The sequence below is a fragment of the Pinus tabuliformis genome, chromosome 5_2, assembly GCF_031772625.1.
Source record: "Pinus tabuliformis cultivar Carrire ecotype Pingquan chromosome 5_2, CPIR1, whole genome shotgun sequence".
Classification (NCBI taxonomy): Eukaryota; Viridiplantae; Streptophyta; class Pinopsida; order Pinales; family Pinaceae; genus Pinus; species Pinus tabuliformis.
In genome coordinates this window covers 146,312,109-146,330,123 of record NC_142306.1, presented here as the reverse complement: position 1 = coordinate 146,330,123, position 18,015 = coordinate 146,312,109, and the positions used below count along the sequence as shown (strand labels likewise).

At 41.3% G+C, this 18,015-nt stretch overlaps 1 protein-coding gene across 1 annotated transcript; it reads left to right on the top strand.

The window, feature by feature from the left end:
* The first annotated feature begins 11,458 nt into the window (after nucleotides 1-11,458).
* LOC149157948 (uncharacterized) lies at nucleotides 11,459-17,361 on the top strand. The gene is made up of 3 exons (XM_089433832.1): nucleotides 11,459-13,134; nucleotides 13,218-14,544; nucleotides 14,635-17,361. Exons 1-3 carry the CDS (start codon nucleotides 11,459-11,461, stop codon nucleotides 17,359-17,361), a joined length of 5,730 nt encoding a protein of 1,909 aa, XP_089289958.1.
* The last annotated feature ends 654 nt before the right edge of the window (nucleotides 17,362-18,015 follow it).

The following is an 18,015-nucleotide window of genomic DNA, read 5'->3' as shown; positions in this document are numbered from 1 at the left end:
ACAGCATGTAGTACCGCCTGCCCAACTCTACGACCTCCGGTTCCAACCTTCGCCTCATGATCGTGTCGTTTGCCCAACTTGGGCGCGCCTCCAAGTCGCCACACATGGGCGCCTCCAACCGAGACACACCTCCATTCACAACCCAACACTTCAACAATTCTTCGTGCACACTTGTACAATGGGCGGGCGCTCACCCGAGCCACCAAGACACCCTCGCCAAGTCTCGGCACAACAATACCTCTGCACAATCAACCCGGGCACATCTTGCCCAACGCATTCACCTCTCACCAAGAGCGTTTCCACCAAGTGCGTTCTACCAAGGAGAGCGCATGAGCTATCCGCTCATCTCTCCTCAAACCTGCGCACAAGTGTCTCACCTCCAAGAGCGAAGTGCGTATGAGAAGTGCGAAGTTCATTGGTTGAGTTTTGAGCTCCAACGCTCCAACATATATAGCTGTCTTAGTGTGTGGGTGGGCTGCCCAGCCGACTGCCCACACACCCCATACTCACATCGTTCGGGCGCTTGTAAAGTCGACCACACCCTTCCACCATGGGTTGGCCAACCCCCATCGCAAATGCTCCTCACATATGGGTATAAGCAACGCTCCGTGCCTTAGTCGTTTCACCAAGCTCGCACTTATCGTTGCATATCGTTGCATATCATCGCACATCGGTCGGTCGCTCCTTCGTCGTTCGCTCGCACAACCACCCGTCGCACCTCCAACACGCGCCCGTCGTGCGCGTGGCCGGGTCGCCCGGCGCCCAACCGTCGCACAACTCCGAAGGCGTTACACACGTGGTTGGGGTTCCAAGAGCGCTCAGGAGATTGTTACGTCGGGTTTCTCGTGCTATAGTATGCTATCATTATCATCATCATGCTTAGCTGCTTAGTCTTCTAGGGCTACATTTTGATTTTTGCATCTGCATATTCAAATAATAACGATCATGGGGCCTTATGTCCTTAGATGACATATTTTTGTATAACACTCTCTACAGACTTTATGTAATGAAAAACTACTACTTTTGTTTTTAGTTTATCTTGTTAAATATATGGATGATATTGTTTTTGCTTAAAAATGTTGCAAATTTTTATTTAACACATGATTGCCGAATGCATTGGTTAATGTGGTTAAATTTCTTGGAATATGTTGATATTCAATGTAATCAAACTGCCTTTCCAAAGATGGACCCGTAAAATCATTCTTAATGTTGATGAACTTCTTACTGTGTAGACACTCTTTAAATGTAATACTATGAGTTGCGAATCTAACCTAACAATCAAACGTCAAATTCCAAATGAGATGGCATCAGATAATATTTCAATGACTGCACTATATTATGCTATGTTGTTCGTTGTTTGACCAAGGCATATCCAATGAATAGAAACTAAATCATCACTGGGTGAATAGATGACCCAAGCTACAGAAGATAAATTCCGAGTACTACAACTAGTGCCATCAGCAAAGCCAATGTAATTTTGAGGGAGTCGACATCTGCAAATCAAGTGTAAAACACGATAAGCAGGAGAAGTAGTATTGGATCATAAAAATGCTAAAACTACCACACACAATTATAAGATTATAATATAAGTAATGTAAAAATTTCCATGAAATATTTTATGCATAATAACTCTTCAGGTAAAGGCCATTTTTGGGCTTTCCCAAATAGACACCATCATAATTGACGAGCTCGTAGGCTCCTTTAGCTAATATAAGTTTTACAATGTAAGGGTCGTGCCACATAGGCTCAAATTTACCTGCGCCTAATTTGTCATGTGCTTGATCATAGACCAAGACTAGGTCACCTTTTGCATAAGAATGAGGATTTGAATTTTGATCAAATTAAGCTTTGACTCGTTTTTTATGAGCCTTGCTAGCTAATGCGACATCATGACGAGTTTCATCTAAATGTGCTAAATGCAAAAAACACTCTTCCTTTGCAAAGGTAGTTGGTAATAACTCGATGGCTAGTTTCAAAGATGGAATTTCACATTCAATCGATAAAACTTCCTCTAAACCATAAACAAGTTGGAAGGGAGTGAAACCCATAGATGTTTACGCAGTACTATGGTATGCCCACAAGGCTAAAAAATGCATGGTATGCCAGTTTCCTTTATGAATGCCAACTATCTGTTTAATCATGTTTGTTAAAACTTTGACTTGATCATTTGCTTGTGGATAGTAAGGGGTAGAGCTATCACGGTGTAGGCCGAGTTGTACAGATAGTTCAATCATCATAAAGTTACGAAAATGGCTACCATGGTCCATAACAATGGCCCGTAGGACACCAAACTGAGCAATCACATGATTGAAAATGAAAATTGCTGTAGTTTCACCATCGTCCTTATATGTAGGCATTGCCTTGGTCCATTTCGTAAATTAATCAATTGCAAGGATAATATACCCATGCCCCCTAACCGAGTGAGGGTTACAGGTGACGAAATCTATGCCCCATTTTGGAAAAGGACCAACAACTATAATAAGGTGAAGAGGAGCTAGAGGCGCTTGCATCTTGTGATCATAAACCTAGCAATTATGGCATTTTTTGACTGCAATAATGCAATCTTGAAATGTGGAAGGCGAAAAATAGCTAGCTCGCAATATATTTTAGGCAGTGGCATACCTAGACATATGACCACCACATGCTCCAGAATGACAATCATTTAGTGTTTTTTTAGCCTCTTGAAGAGTTAAGCATCGTTGAAAGATAGATTCAATACCGCGACGATAAAGAGTGTCACCAACAATGTTATATTGTTGGGATTAGTAGCAGATGGGACGACGACCAGTTCGAGATAACTCAGGCCTAAAAGTTTGGTTTTGAAGATATGTGATGACATATCCATACCAAGGATCAGATGTACTGATTAGAAAGAGAGATTCATCTGCCAGAGAATCTTCTACCACTGTTTCTGTGTTAGTATAGGCAAAGTCACACAATAATTCAGTGAAAACTAATGATTTCTTTGATTTAGATCTTTTGAATTCCAAATCAAATTCCTGTAAAATGACTATCCATTTGGAGTATTTGACTCTAGCAATTGTTTGCTAAGAATATACATCATAGGGTTGAAATTTGAAACGATTGTCATTTTTTGCAAAATTATATAGTGACGAAAACGTTGAACAACTTGAACATCTGCTAATGCTAATTTATCTACATGCGCATACTTGATCTCAGTTTTAGTGAAATTTCGACTTAGATAATAGATCACATGGTCATTGTTAGATTCATCTTCCTGCACTAATACCATGCGAATGGTGGCCTCTGATGCAACTAGATATTGAAAGTAATCATGATGATAATCAGACGGATGCAATAACGGTGCACATGTCAATGCGTATTTCAATGCATCAAAATCTTTTTTAGTAAACCCATCCCAAATGAAATGAATTCCTTTTTCAAAAGTCAGGTAAAACCTTTGGTCAACTCAGGATAGTTTGGTTTGAATCTACTTAAAAAGTTTGCTTTCCCTTGCAAACTCTGGAGTTGACGAAGAGTAGAAAGAGAAGACAAGTTTAGAATTGCCTCTACCTTAAGAGGATCAGCATGAATGCCCTCTTTCGAAACAACAAATCCTAGAGGTCGACCAGATTGTACGCAAAAAATGAATTTGTGCAAATTCAAACGAATATTGTAGTGCCTACATCTAATGAAAATTGCTTTCAAATGTGATGGATGATCCTGCCGTTTCTGCGAGTGAGTTGGTAGGTCATCCAGGTAGGGATGGACAATATGTTTGATGTCGTCAAATGTGTAAGACATCACTCTTTGAAAAGTTGCACCAACATTCTTCAAACCAAATGGGAGTTTACGATACGCAAAAGTTCCGCATGGGCATATGAATGCAGTGTTATGATGATTGATATGGAGTATGTTTATTTGGTTGTAACATGAAAATCCATACATAAAAGAGAAAAGCTCGTTTCCAGCACAATCATCAACAATTTGATCAATGCACGAGGTTGGGTAATTGTCTTTTCAACAATCCTTGATAATGTCCCTATAATCAACTCATACTTGAATGTTTCGTTATTTTTTATTAACTGGTACAATATTTGATACCCAATCAGTCAAAGGAATTGGGTAAATAAATCCTACTTTTAATAGTTTTTCAACTTCAGCTTTTACTGTAGCAGGGTTTTGCAGATGCACTGGCTGTAGTCTTTGTCTAATGGGTTTGGTGTTTGGATAAGTCTTAATTTCATGCACTATAATACTAGGATCAATTGTTGGCATTTCTTTGTAAGACCAAGCAAAAATGTCACAAAATTCTTTGAATAGGGATTTATATGTTTGAATTTCTTCAAAAGAACAAGAAGCTCCTATATGAATATTTTCAGTAATTCCTGGTTTCACTGAGATGTTTATGGACATAGTTGACAATATGTTTTCTAAATTCTTTTCAGATTCAGAATGAAGAATAAACATTAGGCATTCAGGATTATTCACAAACTCAGGTGCAAACATAGACGAAAAATTATTCTTGACCTTGTCAAGGTAGGGAAAGAAAGATGAGCAATGATGGTAATGGTACCAAGGCATTTCTTCTAAAGTAATTACCTCCATAATTTGTTCATTATTTATAAACTCTCTATCAAAAGGATAAGGTATCGATATTTGCTCTAAACATGGAAAATGAGAATAATCATCAATGATAGCCTTCAATCGATCATTTTTAGATGGTAATGGGTTCAAAAAGGATTGAACTACCTCATAAGCCAATTTAAAAGGACTAAAAGGCATCTGATCTCCATATAAGGCTAATTCTGACTCTGAAGGCACTTTCCAAGGATCCGAAGATTCAAAAGTGCATGATGTAATCATATTGACCTGGGCAACGTTATGAGGAAGATATGGTTGAGGGAACGTGAAAGTTTCCATAAGAGATGAGTCTTTAAGAAGACCAACACCAACATCATCATACGTAGTAATCGACTTTCCAACAATGGGAACACTACCAGTAGAGTTAGGGTCTGGAGTGTAATAGGATAGCTGGTCTATCTTCACAATTTTTCCTTTATGAGGAAACATAATCATTCAAAAAATTGATGAGACCACGACAGACATGGCGTAAGTCCAACTTCGACCTAGTAATAGTTATAATCAAGATGAGCGTCAACGACTTCAACTTCAATTACAACCGTTTTACCTTCTAATTCTACAGGTAGATCGTTCAAAATTCCATAAGGTTGAAAGCCTCTTCCATCAAAGGCATTTAAAGTTGTGTGAGACTGATTGATAGTTCGAGAACCTAAATATCTCCAACAAGCAATAGATATAATACATGTAGACGCTCCTTCGTCAATTACTATTATAAAAACTCATTTTGTCTTGACAAAAACTGGGATCTGTAAGGCTAGTTGATGTTGGAGTCTGGGTACATGATTTTCAAGATAAAAAATGATTAGATTAGAATCTTGGGGATCAACTGCTCCTACAGCCAATAATAGTAATTTTCTTTGTGCTGGACAAGTCTGCAACACTTCGAGAACCGACATTGCTGAAGGTGACATAGCCAGATCTTCAACAATATTGTAATTCTTAGCAGCTCTAGCAAGAAGATTAAAATATGACTTTTGAAGAATACCCTTAGGAGGCAGTCAAATTACCATATCAAGATTAGGTTTTTCAATTTGTAAAGGCTCATAAGGAGGAGGAGCTGATGTGGAAGAATGATTAGGTGTACCAGAATCATTTCCATATACACTAGGACTTTTAGATCCATAATATTTGGACCTCGTAGCTAACATAACTTGCAAAGACATCATCGTGATGTATGTTGACATGGAAGAGGAATATGGGTTCTGGGAAACCATCTTACTGTCTTGAGAAGGAAATGGGTCCTTCAAAACAATGGGGGTAGGTGAACCCTTAACGAATTTAGAAACTTTAGCACGATGAGGGCATTCCTTCATGTAATGATCATCATCACAAATTAAAAAATGATAGCGAGGTTTCTTCTTTTCGTTAGACAATTCATTCTTGGCTGATTTCTCCTTGGGAGTAGTGTCTGGTTTGGCTTTTCCTTTTCCTTTCTTTTTACTTCAGGATTGCTTGTTTTTCCCAGTAGATGAATTTATGACATTTATTTCAGAAGAAATTTCAGGAGAAGGATCTTCTTCGGGTGAATTTGGTAAGGCCAAAATCTGAGTCATTTTATAAATTTTCTTTTTATTCTTAGAGTTTTTGCTAATAAAATCATTCACACCATAGAACCATTTAAGAGATGGGTTGGTTTGACCAATACAAGGTAAATCTAGAATTTTTTCATACATAGTTCCAGATTGAGTATAAACAAGATCTAAGTATCGCGTAGAAGTGACAAATTTCTCTTCAGTTACAACGCCACCTTTGGCAACATATTCAGTGATTATATGCAAAAGTGATTTTATAAACCATTCGACTAAGATATGATCTAGGATATCAAATTTAACTATAAAATTTCTTTATCTCCATTCATGAATATGATCTCAAATATAAGTAAACGTTAACTGTTTTAAAGAAGTTAAAATTTTAGTACCATTATCGTATTGGATGGGTAGTTGAAAATGTGTCAAAAAAGCAGTGGCTATGGCAATGAAAGTACTGAAATAAGCTAGCGGTAATTCAACATACCACTTGGCTGCTGAACCAGTTAAGGTTCATTGGAAAAGTCGTAATATAAGGGAATCATTGACTAATGAGTTTGAGGGGCACCAAATATGGTAAGTCATGACGTGATTAAATGGATCCTCTCCTGGTTTACATTCAAATTTTGGAATGTCACTAGGTAACTTCGTAGGGATTTCCAGCCAAAAAGCAGATAGAAAATGAGATCATTTGTTAACCAAGATAGATTCGGTAAATCCAAAGTTGCAATAAATGGTAACTAATGGTTAAGGTACTGTTGTGGGTATTGATAACCCTGAGTGACAAAACCTGTTCCTAAAGGAGGATACCGAGTATATCCTAGAATAGCCTGAGCAGTTGGAATTTGCATACCTCCCAGATATATAGGATATGCCATACCGAATTGCGGTTGAATGGGAACTTGAAAAGTATGAATGGGGTACGGTTGATTATAGAAAGGAGGATCCTAACCCAATTAAGCTTAGATAAACTGTCCCTGAAAGGGTTGACTCTGCAAAGGTTGACTTTGGAAGAATTGGTTTTGAAAAGGTTGGCCTTGAAAAAATTGACTCTAGTGTTGACCTTGAAAAGCTTGTCCTTCGAACGATGTTTGCACATATGGTATACTAGGTTGTACCACAAGTATTTGGGGTATAAACTGCACCGTAGGAACAATTTGGTAAATGGGTGCCTGAGGAATAGTTTGAATAGTTGGTTGCACCGTTACTTGAGAAGTAATTGGAACAATTACTTGTGATACTCCTAGGATGGGAGTTGATGGTGAACTCAGAACTGGATTTTGAACAGACGTTTGCAAAACAGATTGAACCAGAGTTTTTGGAGTACTTGGGACAAGTTGCTGGAGTGGTTGTTGAACAAGTGTTGATGGATTACCCTGGATAGGTTGTTGGACTTGAATAGGAATACCTTGAACATGTTGTCCAACAGGTTGAACAGGTTGATAAATTGGCACTTGAGGAGCAACTGGCATTGGCTGTTGATTATATGAAGGATTCCAGATTGTTTTCATCCTGGGATATGAAGTACAGACAACAGGTTGAGATATGACAAGTTGACTTAAACTGGCTTGAGCTATTTGAACATAACTTGGATAATTTCCGGTAGGAGGTTTCCCTCCAATCGTAGCGTAAGATCTGACTAAAGGTTGTCCCCCAGGAGGAGGATACGATGGTTACCCCCCAAGTGGGTGATAACCACCCGTTGGGTTAACTTGAGGATTACCTACATTGCTAGAAATCATATTTATATATTGATCAGATGTCAAGCATTCGAAAATAGAATCAGTTAAATCAGTTGACATAGTTAAAGGTTGATTTGAAGGAGAGGCTCCTGAATAAGTTCCTGTCAGAGAGTGATATCTAGGAGGGACTGATGGGCCAACATATAAAAGTGATTATGGAGAAGTAAAAAACATATAAGTATCTGATGCCATTTCCCCAGATTTTATTCTAGACATATCAAAGATTGGTACAATAGAATAAGTAGTGTATCGTGGAAGGCCTTGACCTAAAAAGTTCAAGGGTGTAAAATACCAAGGGTCAGGTTGAAAAGAAGAAAAAGGGAATTCCAGAGTATTTGCTTGATCACCAGTAGGAACTGATGTATGTGGCGATGCTTCCTCTTCGTCAAAGGTAAATTCTTCAATACTAATAAGACCAGGAGGTAGACTATCGGTAATAAGGAGTTTTACTCATGGTGAACGTGGAGGAGTAGGGATAAAGCAACTGAAGGTGACTCAGGTTCAGAAACATTAGACTCAGGTTCTTTGATATCTGGTTTGGTTAATTGTGAATTCAAACTCTCTCCAGTATCTGATTCTATTTGAATAAGTTTAGTAATTTTTGGATCGATTACTTCTGAGTGTAATTCTAGTGTTTGAGGTTGATCAAATTCAGGGTTTGTTACTTTAGTTTCTAGAATAGTAGATGTTTCTGGTTGATTTACTTCAGTTCTTGTTATGTTACCTCATAAGTTTCATGTTATTCTGTAGTCCCAGATCCCTTTGACTTTGATTTTTCAGTTTTAATCTTTTATAATTGACTTGGCATATATTCAAGGGGTTGACCTAGCATTTTACACAATTTTCTTGATAATTCAACCATAATGAAATATTTTTCCTTTCAAAATTAATTATTCACACAATATCAGAATCACACCTAAAGCCACTAAAAAGTAAAAAACAAACAAGGTAACACACACTAATAAATCTAGGAATTCAAACCATACAAACTGACTTGTCACATATATTAATAATTACTAGTTGGTGATGCAATCCAATGTTGCAGATATCAAGGTGATTTTTTTTTATGGATATGAGCGTTTGGAACCAGTTACACTGACAACCCACTTAATGAAACAACTTGGGGCAAGTAACTTTGCTTATGCCATCTCGAGCAAATATTACCCTCCAAAAAGTCCAAGTGAGTCTAGTCAATGCCTGTTCCAGGTACAACATGACATTCCCTCTACCGTCACCTTAGGTAGAGCCCTGAGATTATGGTCACTAATTTTACCAACTACAACAATTCTACCTGGGGGGATGGTCGTAAATAAAACGTACACGCAAGGGCATAGTAACAAAGCTCAATCCCCTTAAAAGATCCTCAACATGGTTAATTGGAGGTTTACTTTCAAGTGACCCCAAATACCTTTCAACACCGTTGTAATACGTTCAAATCACTCTATCATAGCCAATGAAGTGGGTACGATCACTTCACCAGATCCGACATGACATGGTGTTTAACTCATGAATAAGAAGAACTTCCTAGAGTAAAACTGGAATAATTAGATTTCTCTCCCTAACATAAGATTCTATTCTTTGTCTGTAGCTTTGGAAAGTTTTACTCACTTTCCTATTCCAAAGCCCTACACTTAAGCTACTCTAGGTGGTAGGAGCCCTACAAATATAAAACTCTAATTGATTTTAATTAATGTTGTGTTATTAAGCTGTGTAATGAAAGTGAAACTTATGATATTATGACTTGACTCGAAATTCTAATGCAATCAAACATACAATTTGTAATCTATTGTTCAATGAAATCCTAATTAAGGGAAAGTAAGAGTTTCTTTGATTTTCTTTGAATAAAATGCAAAGCTCACAATTTCACCAAAGTTCTTTTCATAAGACAACCAATTTCACTTTGATGCAATCCAGATGCAATAATAAACTAAGATTTCAAATTTGCCTAAGAGATCAAACAAACCCAAAATGTCTTTTTATCATTTATCACTCAAAATTTTGAAACACATAGAAATCAAGCAAGAGTTTGGAAAAAATGCAATTTCCCTAATGAATGCTTTAAGCTAATGATGTCAGAATGTAATTATGAAAGATTTCAAAACTGAAAAGAAATGATTTCCTTTTATCATACAGTAATGAAAGCAATTCTTTATAAAACATAAAAATTGATGAGAAACCATAATTTGTGATTAAACAAAGAATTTCATCACAAATAAGCATGATTGATAATCGATCTGGTATATTTGACAGAAAAAGACAGGAATACAATGATCTTGAAGACAACCTATCTCTTTTTGATCAGTCAACAAATAAGCAAGACAAAACCCTAATCAATTTTGCAAAAAAGGATTAATTCCCTAAAAAACCTCACAAAGCACTCAAATAAGTTCAGAAAAGCTATTGGATAGTAAAAAAAAATATGATGACACTTTTAAAAATCAAAATTCAGACTTTGGCTGAGAGAAAACCTAGTTTTTCAAAAAATTCTAGGAATTGCATAGGTAAGCAGTGTAAACCAGCGTGCACGTGCAAGTTGCTTAATGAAAAATTTGCACATATCTGTGCTCTATGGGTGAACACAAACTGCGTAGGTATGGGAAGTGCAAGAAAAAATAAAAAAGAAAGCAATCAACCCAGAAGATTTGAAAGATCATAAATTTACCAAGACTTAGGTCCAACTAAACAACAAAGATCAGAAAGAAAAACAGAGGAAAGATGATAATAATAACGTTCCCCAGTTGATATGCCAATTTGTTACAGCGGATAAATCCCTCTTGTTGACAAGAGCGATCTCCCTAGATCCTAAAGGAAACTAGAAACAAACAAAAAATTGAATGACTCTTTCCCTAAGCTTATTTCGTTCGAAATGTAAATACAAGAGTAGGAGAATAAACCTCTTACCTATTTGTGAAATGCTTGATAAAGATCCCTGCTCTGTCTCGATGAAGCTTCCAAATGCTAAAAAAGATCTGCATTCATAGACATAAAAGAGATCAAAGGCATATGCAATCATAACAATTCAAACAAGTTTAATCTAATAATCAAGGAGATTAAAAATTCAGATTATCTTACTGAATATCAAAAGAATCATAAACTATTCATCATTTCAATAAGACAATACAATGGGAAAAATGATTCATTTGTATTAATTCAAGGATAAAGAAGAGCCATAGAACCTTTGCCTTGATGTCATGAGGTTCCTCCAAAATGCCTCTAAACCTCTCCTTAGCTGATAAGCCTTCCAATCTAAATCCAATAGCATAAGTGTATCTTTTCTGAACCTCCTATTCCCTTTATCCTCTAGTTAATTTATAGGCCAAGAGGAATAAGTTTTAGATCCAAAGAAGACTGTTTAGATGAGTACTCATGAAGTAGTGAGAATGAGTAGAAGGGGAGGATGGCGCGCACGCGTAAAGGGTTAGGCTAAGGGTTTTTTCTCGCTGTCGACTGCAGTTCGTCGCGGCTAGGTTTTGACATTCTTTCTCGATCGGTTACCACCGCGGTCACAGCCCTGGGACATTACTGCAGCAGCATCTCCATCGGATTCTCCACCAGTCGTTTTCGGTCGCCGCTCAAGAGACAGTTATGGCTGACATGGAGCTAGAAGCGGTGGATTACTCGGCGGATCCTTCGCCGGACAAGTCAATTTTCGGAAACCCTAGCTTCGCCTCTCGCTCACAATTTGCACCGTCCTCATCTTCAACTGCTCCGAATCTGCCGCAGCACCCGCCCTCCATCTCGCTTGCCGCTCATCGAACCATTCCAACCTCTGCAGGCACTTACCCTATCGAATCTCCGCCTTTTGAGGTCCCCCCGCTCTCGCCGGGCTCACTGCATTTCTTGGCTACCCATACGCCTCCTTCGCCCTCTTTTGATCCGCTGGCCCCTCCCCTCCTTTCGGTGCCCTCCCCCCCGCCGTCGGTTCCCCCTGCATCTCATCCCTCTGTTTCGGGAGTCCGTCCCTCCGGATGCTTTGAAACACCTGCTGTCATTGCTCGCCCTGCAAAACCCCCATCCCTGGATGGCATTACAAATCCTCTGGTAGACCATCCGTCGGCTCCCCGCACCTGCAAAAAGAAGGCCAAGTGTGTTAGGGCTACAGCCAGGGACATCTCCATCAAATTCGACGAATCGAAGCCTCTCGGTGAATACATGGACATTGCGAACACTGTGTTGGTAGGGCACGTCAGGGGAAGGACATACTCGGTGAAGCGGCTTAAGCAATGGGTACAGGAGATCTGGGGCGGAGTTCTTTTCGATCTACCTGTGGTCCATGTCCTCCCCAGAGGATGGTTTTCCCTTCAATTCTCCAAGGAAAGTCAAACTAATTTGGTTTTGGGCAGATACTGGCATATTGAAATGGCCCCGGTCCTCCTCAAGCGCTGGAGCCCCCTCTTCGATCCAGAACGGGAACAGCTCGGAGCCGGACCAATTTGGGTTCGCCTACCAGGACTACCATTACCGTTTTGGGCAGAAGAAGTTTTCATTAGGATTGGAAATGCCCTGGGGACGTATCTGGACTACGATCGCACATATGTTGAATCTGGGAGCCGAACACTTGCGCGGATTCTGGTCCACCTAGACACCCGTGAAGGACTTGAGGAACAGATCACTCTACAGTGGGGGAGGTGTATCAGAGTGCAGTTATTGGACTATGAAGGAGTTCCCTTCCGATGCAGACGATGCCACAAAGTGGGACACCTTGCGAAGGACTGCCCACTCAACAAGAAAGCAGAAGATACTCCGAGAGGAACCCCGGCTCCTACCAGGACAGCATCCCCCATTACCTCTCGTCCTCCCTCTGCGGGCCCGCCCCCACCGACTTCATCTCCCGCGGTCGATCCAGGACTTCGGCGGCCCTCTCCACCAAAGACCAGGGCACGCTCGGCAGCAGAAGCGGGTACGATCTCGGGTTCTCTTAACCCATCCTTGCTTTCTTCTTTTGATGTTATGCATGATATTGGATCCTCCTCACAGACTTCCATGATTCACTGCGCATTAACATCTTCCCCACTTATCTGCAACACTGATCCCATCATATCCACATCCTCCCCCGCGGCTAGTTCCTCCCCGCTCCCCTTGGAGTCCTCCCCACCTCATTCATATTTTCTCCGGTCAAGGAATCCTGCCAAAGAGCCATCAGACAGACATTCGGGATTGGGCATTGTGATACCTGAGGGGGGTTCTTTGAATACCAGAGGGAGAAAATCCCATCTCTCAAAGGCTATAAAACAAGCCGGGGCAGAGGTTGTTTCTGGCCGGCAATCGACCATTGACGGGGTCCTTAGAGCAGGACACACCCCGAGAGGTGTTCCCCCATGAAGTGCCTATCCTTTAACTGCAGAGGACTGGCTAGTTCCTCCAAGAAACTAGCCATGAAGCGGCTCATTGAATCTGAACCTATCGATATCATCATGCTCCAAGAGACCCTCTGTTCTGCAGACCAGATAACTCGGGCCATGCAAGCCTTGACCCCTGGCTGGAGCTACTCTGCCATTGATGTCGTTGGACGATCTGGAGGTATGGCCATTGGTATCAACCCTCGTTCCATTAAGATGGACTCGACCTGGGGAGGAGCGGGGTTCATTGGGCTTGACATTTTCTCTGCTGAACTCGGCATGAATCTCAGAGTTGTCAATGTATATGCTCCCTGCTCCCAGAGAGAATCGTTCTGGCAGCATCTACTACACCTCTCTATGATGAATGAAGACCGGGTTATCATTGGAGGAGACCTTAATTTCTCTCTGGGTTTCAGGGAGTCATGGGGTTCGGATGCTCAATTTGACCCCATTACTGATTATATGACCAATCTGCTTGAGCAAACAAATTTTATGGATATACCCATGCAGCGACTTCTCCCTACATGGAGGAATCGGCGGGTTGGGGATGCTGCACTTGCTCGCAGACTTGACAGATTTCTTATGAAGGGGACTCTCCAACAGCGCTTGCATCTCTTCAGACAATGGGTTGGCTCGGGGGGATTATCGGATCACACTCCTATATACCTGGAGATTCAGGGTCCTTTCAAGAAACCTAAGGCACCTTTCAAATTTAATCATACCTGGCTGAAGGATCCATCATATGTCAAGATGATATCGGATTACTGGTCCTCTCACCCTATCAATGACACAGAATCCCTCGCCAAAGGGTTCTGCAGGAATCTCTCTGAAATAAAACATATATCAATTATGTGGGCAAAGGAGAAACAGGACCGTGATTCGGCTCAGCTTACCCAAATTGAAGCTGAATTAAGCTCTCTCACCGACGAAAGAGGATTGGGATTCATAACAGCTGCAGACAAATGCAGGCTAATTGATTTGGAGAATCAAAAAGCAAAGATCCTCAAAGAGAGAGAGGAATCCATTAGACTAAGGAGTAGGGCTTTATGGATCCAAGCTGGGGATGAAAACACGAAGTTCTTTCATAACTTTGCAAAGTGCAGGAAAGTTTCAAATACTATCTGGAAGCTCCCCTCCCCGGATGGCGATATCGCAGATAATTTTAACAAGCTCGCTCACCTGGGCACCACTCATTTCAGGAATCTATACAAGTGCCCTCGGGAAGTTAACCTACTTGATATCATTAATGTGGCAAATCACTTCCCGAGATTCGTGGAGGAAGAAGATGTGGAGGCTCTTAATGACCCGGTCTCGGCAGAGGAACTGGAAGGAGTGCTGAAATGGTTCAAAAAAGACAAGAGCCCTGGCCCGGATGGATGGACCATTGAATTTTACTTAGCCTTCTTTGATGTACTGGGACAGGATCTGCTGGGGGTGGTCGAGGAGAGCAGGACTACGGGTTCTATCTATCATGCCATCAATTCTACTTTCATTGCACTAATCCCTAAATCGGATTCCCCGGCATCCTTCGATGACTACAGGCCCATCTCCTTGTGTAACTGCCTCTATAAAATCATATCTAAGACCATTGCAAACCGTCTTAGACCTATCCTCTCCCGATCCATTGCCCCGCAGCAATTTGCTTTCCTTGAATCTAGGCAGATTCACGAGGCCATTGGACTCGCCCAAGAAGCTATGCACTCCATCTGGTCTAGGCATCTGAAAGCCATTCTTCTCAAAATAGACCTCTCAAAAGCCTTCGACCGAGTCAGCTGGCTCTATATAAAAATGATTCTCATCCACCTGGGCTTTCCTCACGCCTTCATCACTTGGATCATGGCCTGTATATCCTCCCCTTCCTTCAGTATCCTCATTAATGGCTCGGCCTCCCCTTTTTTCCACTCTGAAAGGGGTTTGAGACAGGGCTGCCCCCTATCACCCCTACTCTTCCTCTTGGTCATGGAAGGTCTCAGCCGCCTCATGGATTCTGCTAAACGGGCTGGAGATGTAGGGGGCCTCCGCATATCCGACCTATGCACTCTCACACATCTGCTCTTTGTGGACGATGTTCTTATTCTACTTGATGGCAGTGTTCGAGACTCTCGGACCTTCTCAAAGATCCTGCATCTTTTCTCTGCAGCTACAGGTATGCTGCCAAATCAGTTGAAATCTACCATCACTTGCGCTCGTACTTCAGTACAGGAATCCCGGATAGCCCTTCAGGTATTCCCCTACACTGTCCACCCTCTGGATAGAGGTCTCAAATACCTGGGGTTCAATCTGAAGCCTACTTGCCAAAGGATAGCAGATTGGGTCTGGTTGGTTGCCAAACTGGAAAAAAGACTTACAGGCTGGAGCTTCAGATATCTCTCTAGGGCTGGCAGATTGGTGCTCATTAAATCTGTGTTAGAGGCTACCCCGGTCTTCTGGATGGCACTAGCGTGGATACCGAGGAATATCCTAGGGCGACTACAGCAGCTGTGCAATCGATACCTCTGGAATGGGAGTCAGGATAAAAGAATCTTTGCATGGATTAGCTGGAAGAAAATTTCTCTGCCCAAAAAATGGGGTGGATGGGGCCTCAAAGACCTTCCTGATTTCGCCATGGCACTAGCTGCCAAGATGGGATGGACCTTACTAACCAGCCAAAGCCTATGGACACAGGTATCCTATCACAAATATATATGGCCCCAGAATATTCTGGATTGGGCTCGATTACCAACTTGGTCATCGAAGGGGTGCTCATCAGTCTGGAAGGCCTTGATTCATTCCCTTCCCCTCATTCGAGATAATCTTGTATGGCGAATCAATGATGGCTTGACGGGCAGGATTGGCCTGGATCCATGGATCAACTGTGGGGGCAGACACATCCTCAACCGGGATCTTATTACACATCTACATAACCGAGACATTCGGCATTTTGCTCATATCGCCGATCAGCTTCGCACAGACATATTCTCCCAAGCATGGAAATCGGCCCAGCAACTGGATCTCCCACTACAATGGCATCAGGAATGGAATCACTATATTGCTGCATTATCGGAATCCCACATTCGCATCAAACAAGGTCCGGACGAACTCATTTGGTGCATTGCGGATCATGGTTTATACGCTCCAAAGTATGGGTACAGAGCACTCATCTCCCACAGAATACCTGATCCAATACATTCGTGGTGGCATATCATTTGGAAGCTTAAGGCACCACCTCGCTCCAGACTATTTTTCTGGTGTGCCCTCAAAGGTATCGTCCCCACAGGCGAATATCTTACCCGCAGATCCATCTATGGACCTTCCTGGTGTATATTCTGTAAGGCCGCATCAGAGAACTCGGATCACATATTTCTACTCTGCCCTGCTGTCCACACCCTATGGACCAACATTCGCACTCAATTGGGCATTGCAGGGAACTGGACTGGGGATGATCTATTGGGTGCTTGGACCGCATGGACACTCAGTCACCCGGGCTCCAAACTTCTAAATCTCCCCCTCGTAGCAACTTGGTATACCTGGCTTGCGCGGAATCGTGCTATTTTCGAGGATCTCACTGTATCTTGGAACCGGGTTGAAGCCACCATCATCGCTGCGTACCAAGAACTACCCGACCCGCCTCCACCTCGACCCAGAACCATTCAGCCCATGCCCAATATAGACAAATCGACCCCGTGGGCTTTTTTCGACGGGGCAGCAAACCAAGCGGGGTGTGGAGGGGGTTTCGTGCTGCATATAAATGAAAATCACAGATACCATGTAACAATGGGATTCAGAAGAGGATCAAATAATTATGCTGAGCTTTCTGCCATCCGGAATCTATTGCATTTTGCTTTAACACATCAGCATTCAAATATCAACATTTTTGGGGATTCAATGGTGGTCGTTAACTGGATCAATAATGTCACTACATGTCATACACACACACTCAGCAATATATTACATGATGCTCTCACTCTCAAAGCAGCTTTTAATCATTTCTCTTGTTTACACATTTACAGAGAACATAACAGCGAGGCTGACAAATTATCCAAAGAGGCCTCGACACTTCCCAGAGGCGAATGGCTAATTGTGGAGCAGAATGGAACCGAAGAACACAGATTTTACCACAGGCCATACATAGATCAGAGAGAACAGAGGGACAACAGTCCCGATAGCTGACAGTAATGGATAGTATTTTTTGACATGATGGAACTGTATATAACTATGGCTATTTTGTAATGGAAAAGGATCCTTTTGTGGACGCGAATAGGCTTGAACAGCCAGACTAATGTATGTACCCAGCACAATTTTGTAATACTCTCTGATACAACACCCTGTGAGGTGATTTTTGTATGATCAACACAGCAATGCCAAGGCATCTACTATATGTAATTTTCTAATATTAATGAAAATTACTGATTTTTCCAGTGGAAAAAAAAAAGTTTTAGATCCAAAAGAGAAGGATGAGATTCTCTAATTGGGGGATTAGGGTTCCTTGATGAAATGAAATTAGCTCCATGATCTAAGGGTTATGGCTCGAATAGATATGACCTAGAAACTTTCAATTTGGATTTATTCGACCAACAATGCTTCTGGAATTCACTTTTTATTTTTACTTTTCTTTGATTTACTTGCGCCATCTATAGTGGAAGACAGACTGTGCAGTTATCAGGGATAGAAACTGTAAATGTGTGAAAACTTACTAGGAAAAGTGCACAGGTCAGACGTAACAATTCATAAAGCCATTTTACCCAAAATTCACATCTTCTTTAAGGGTTTTTGATTGTTTGACTTTTAAGGGAGTCTAATGGAACATGTTTATGGGTGGCGAGA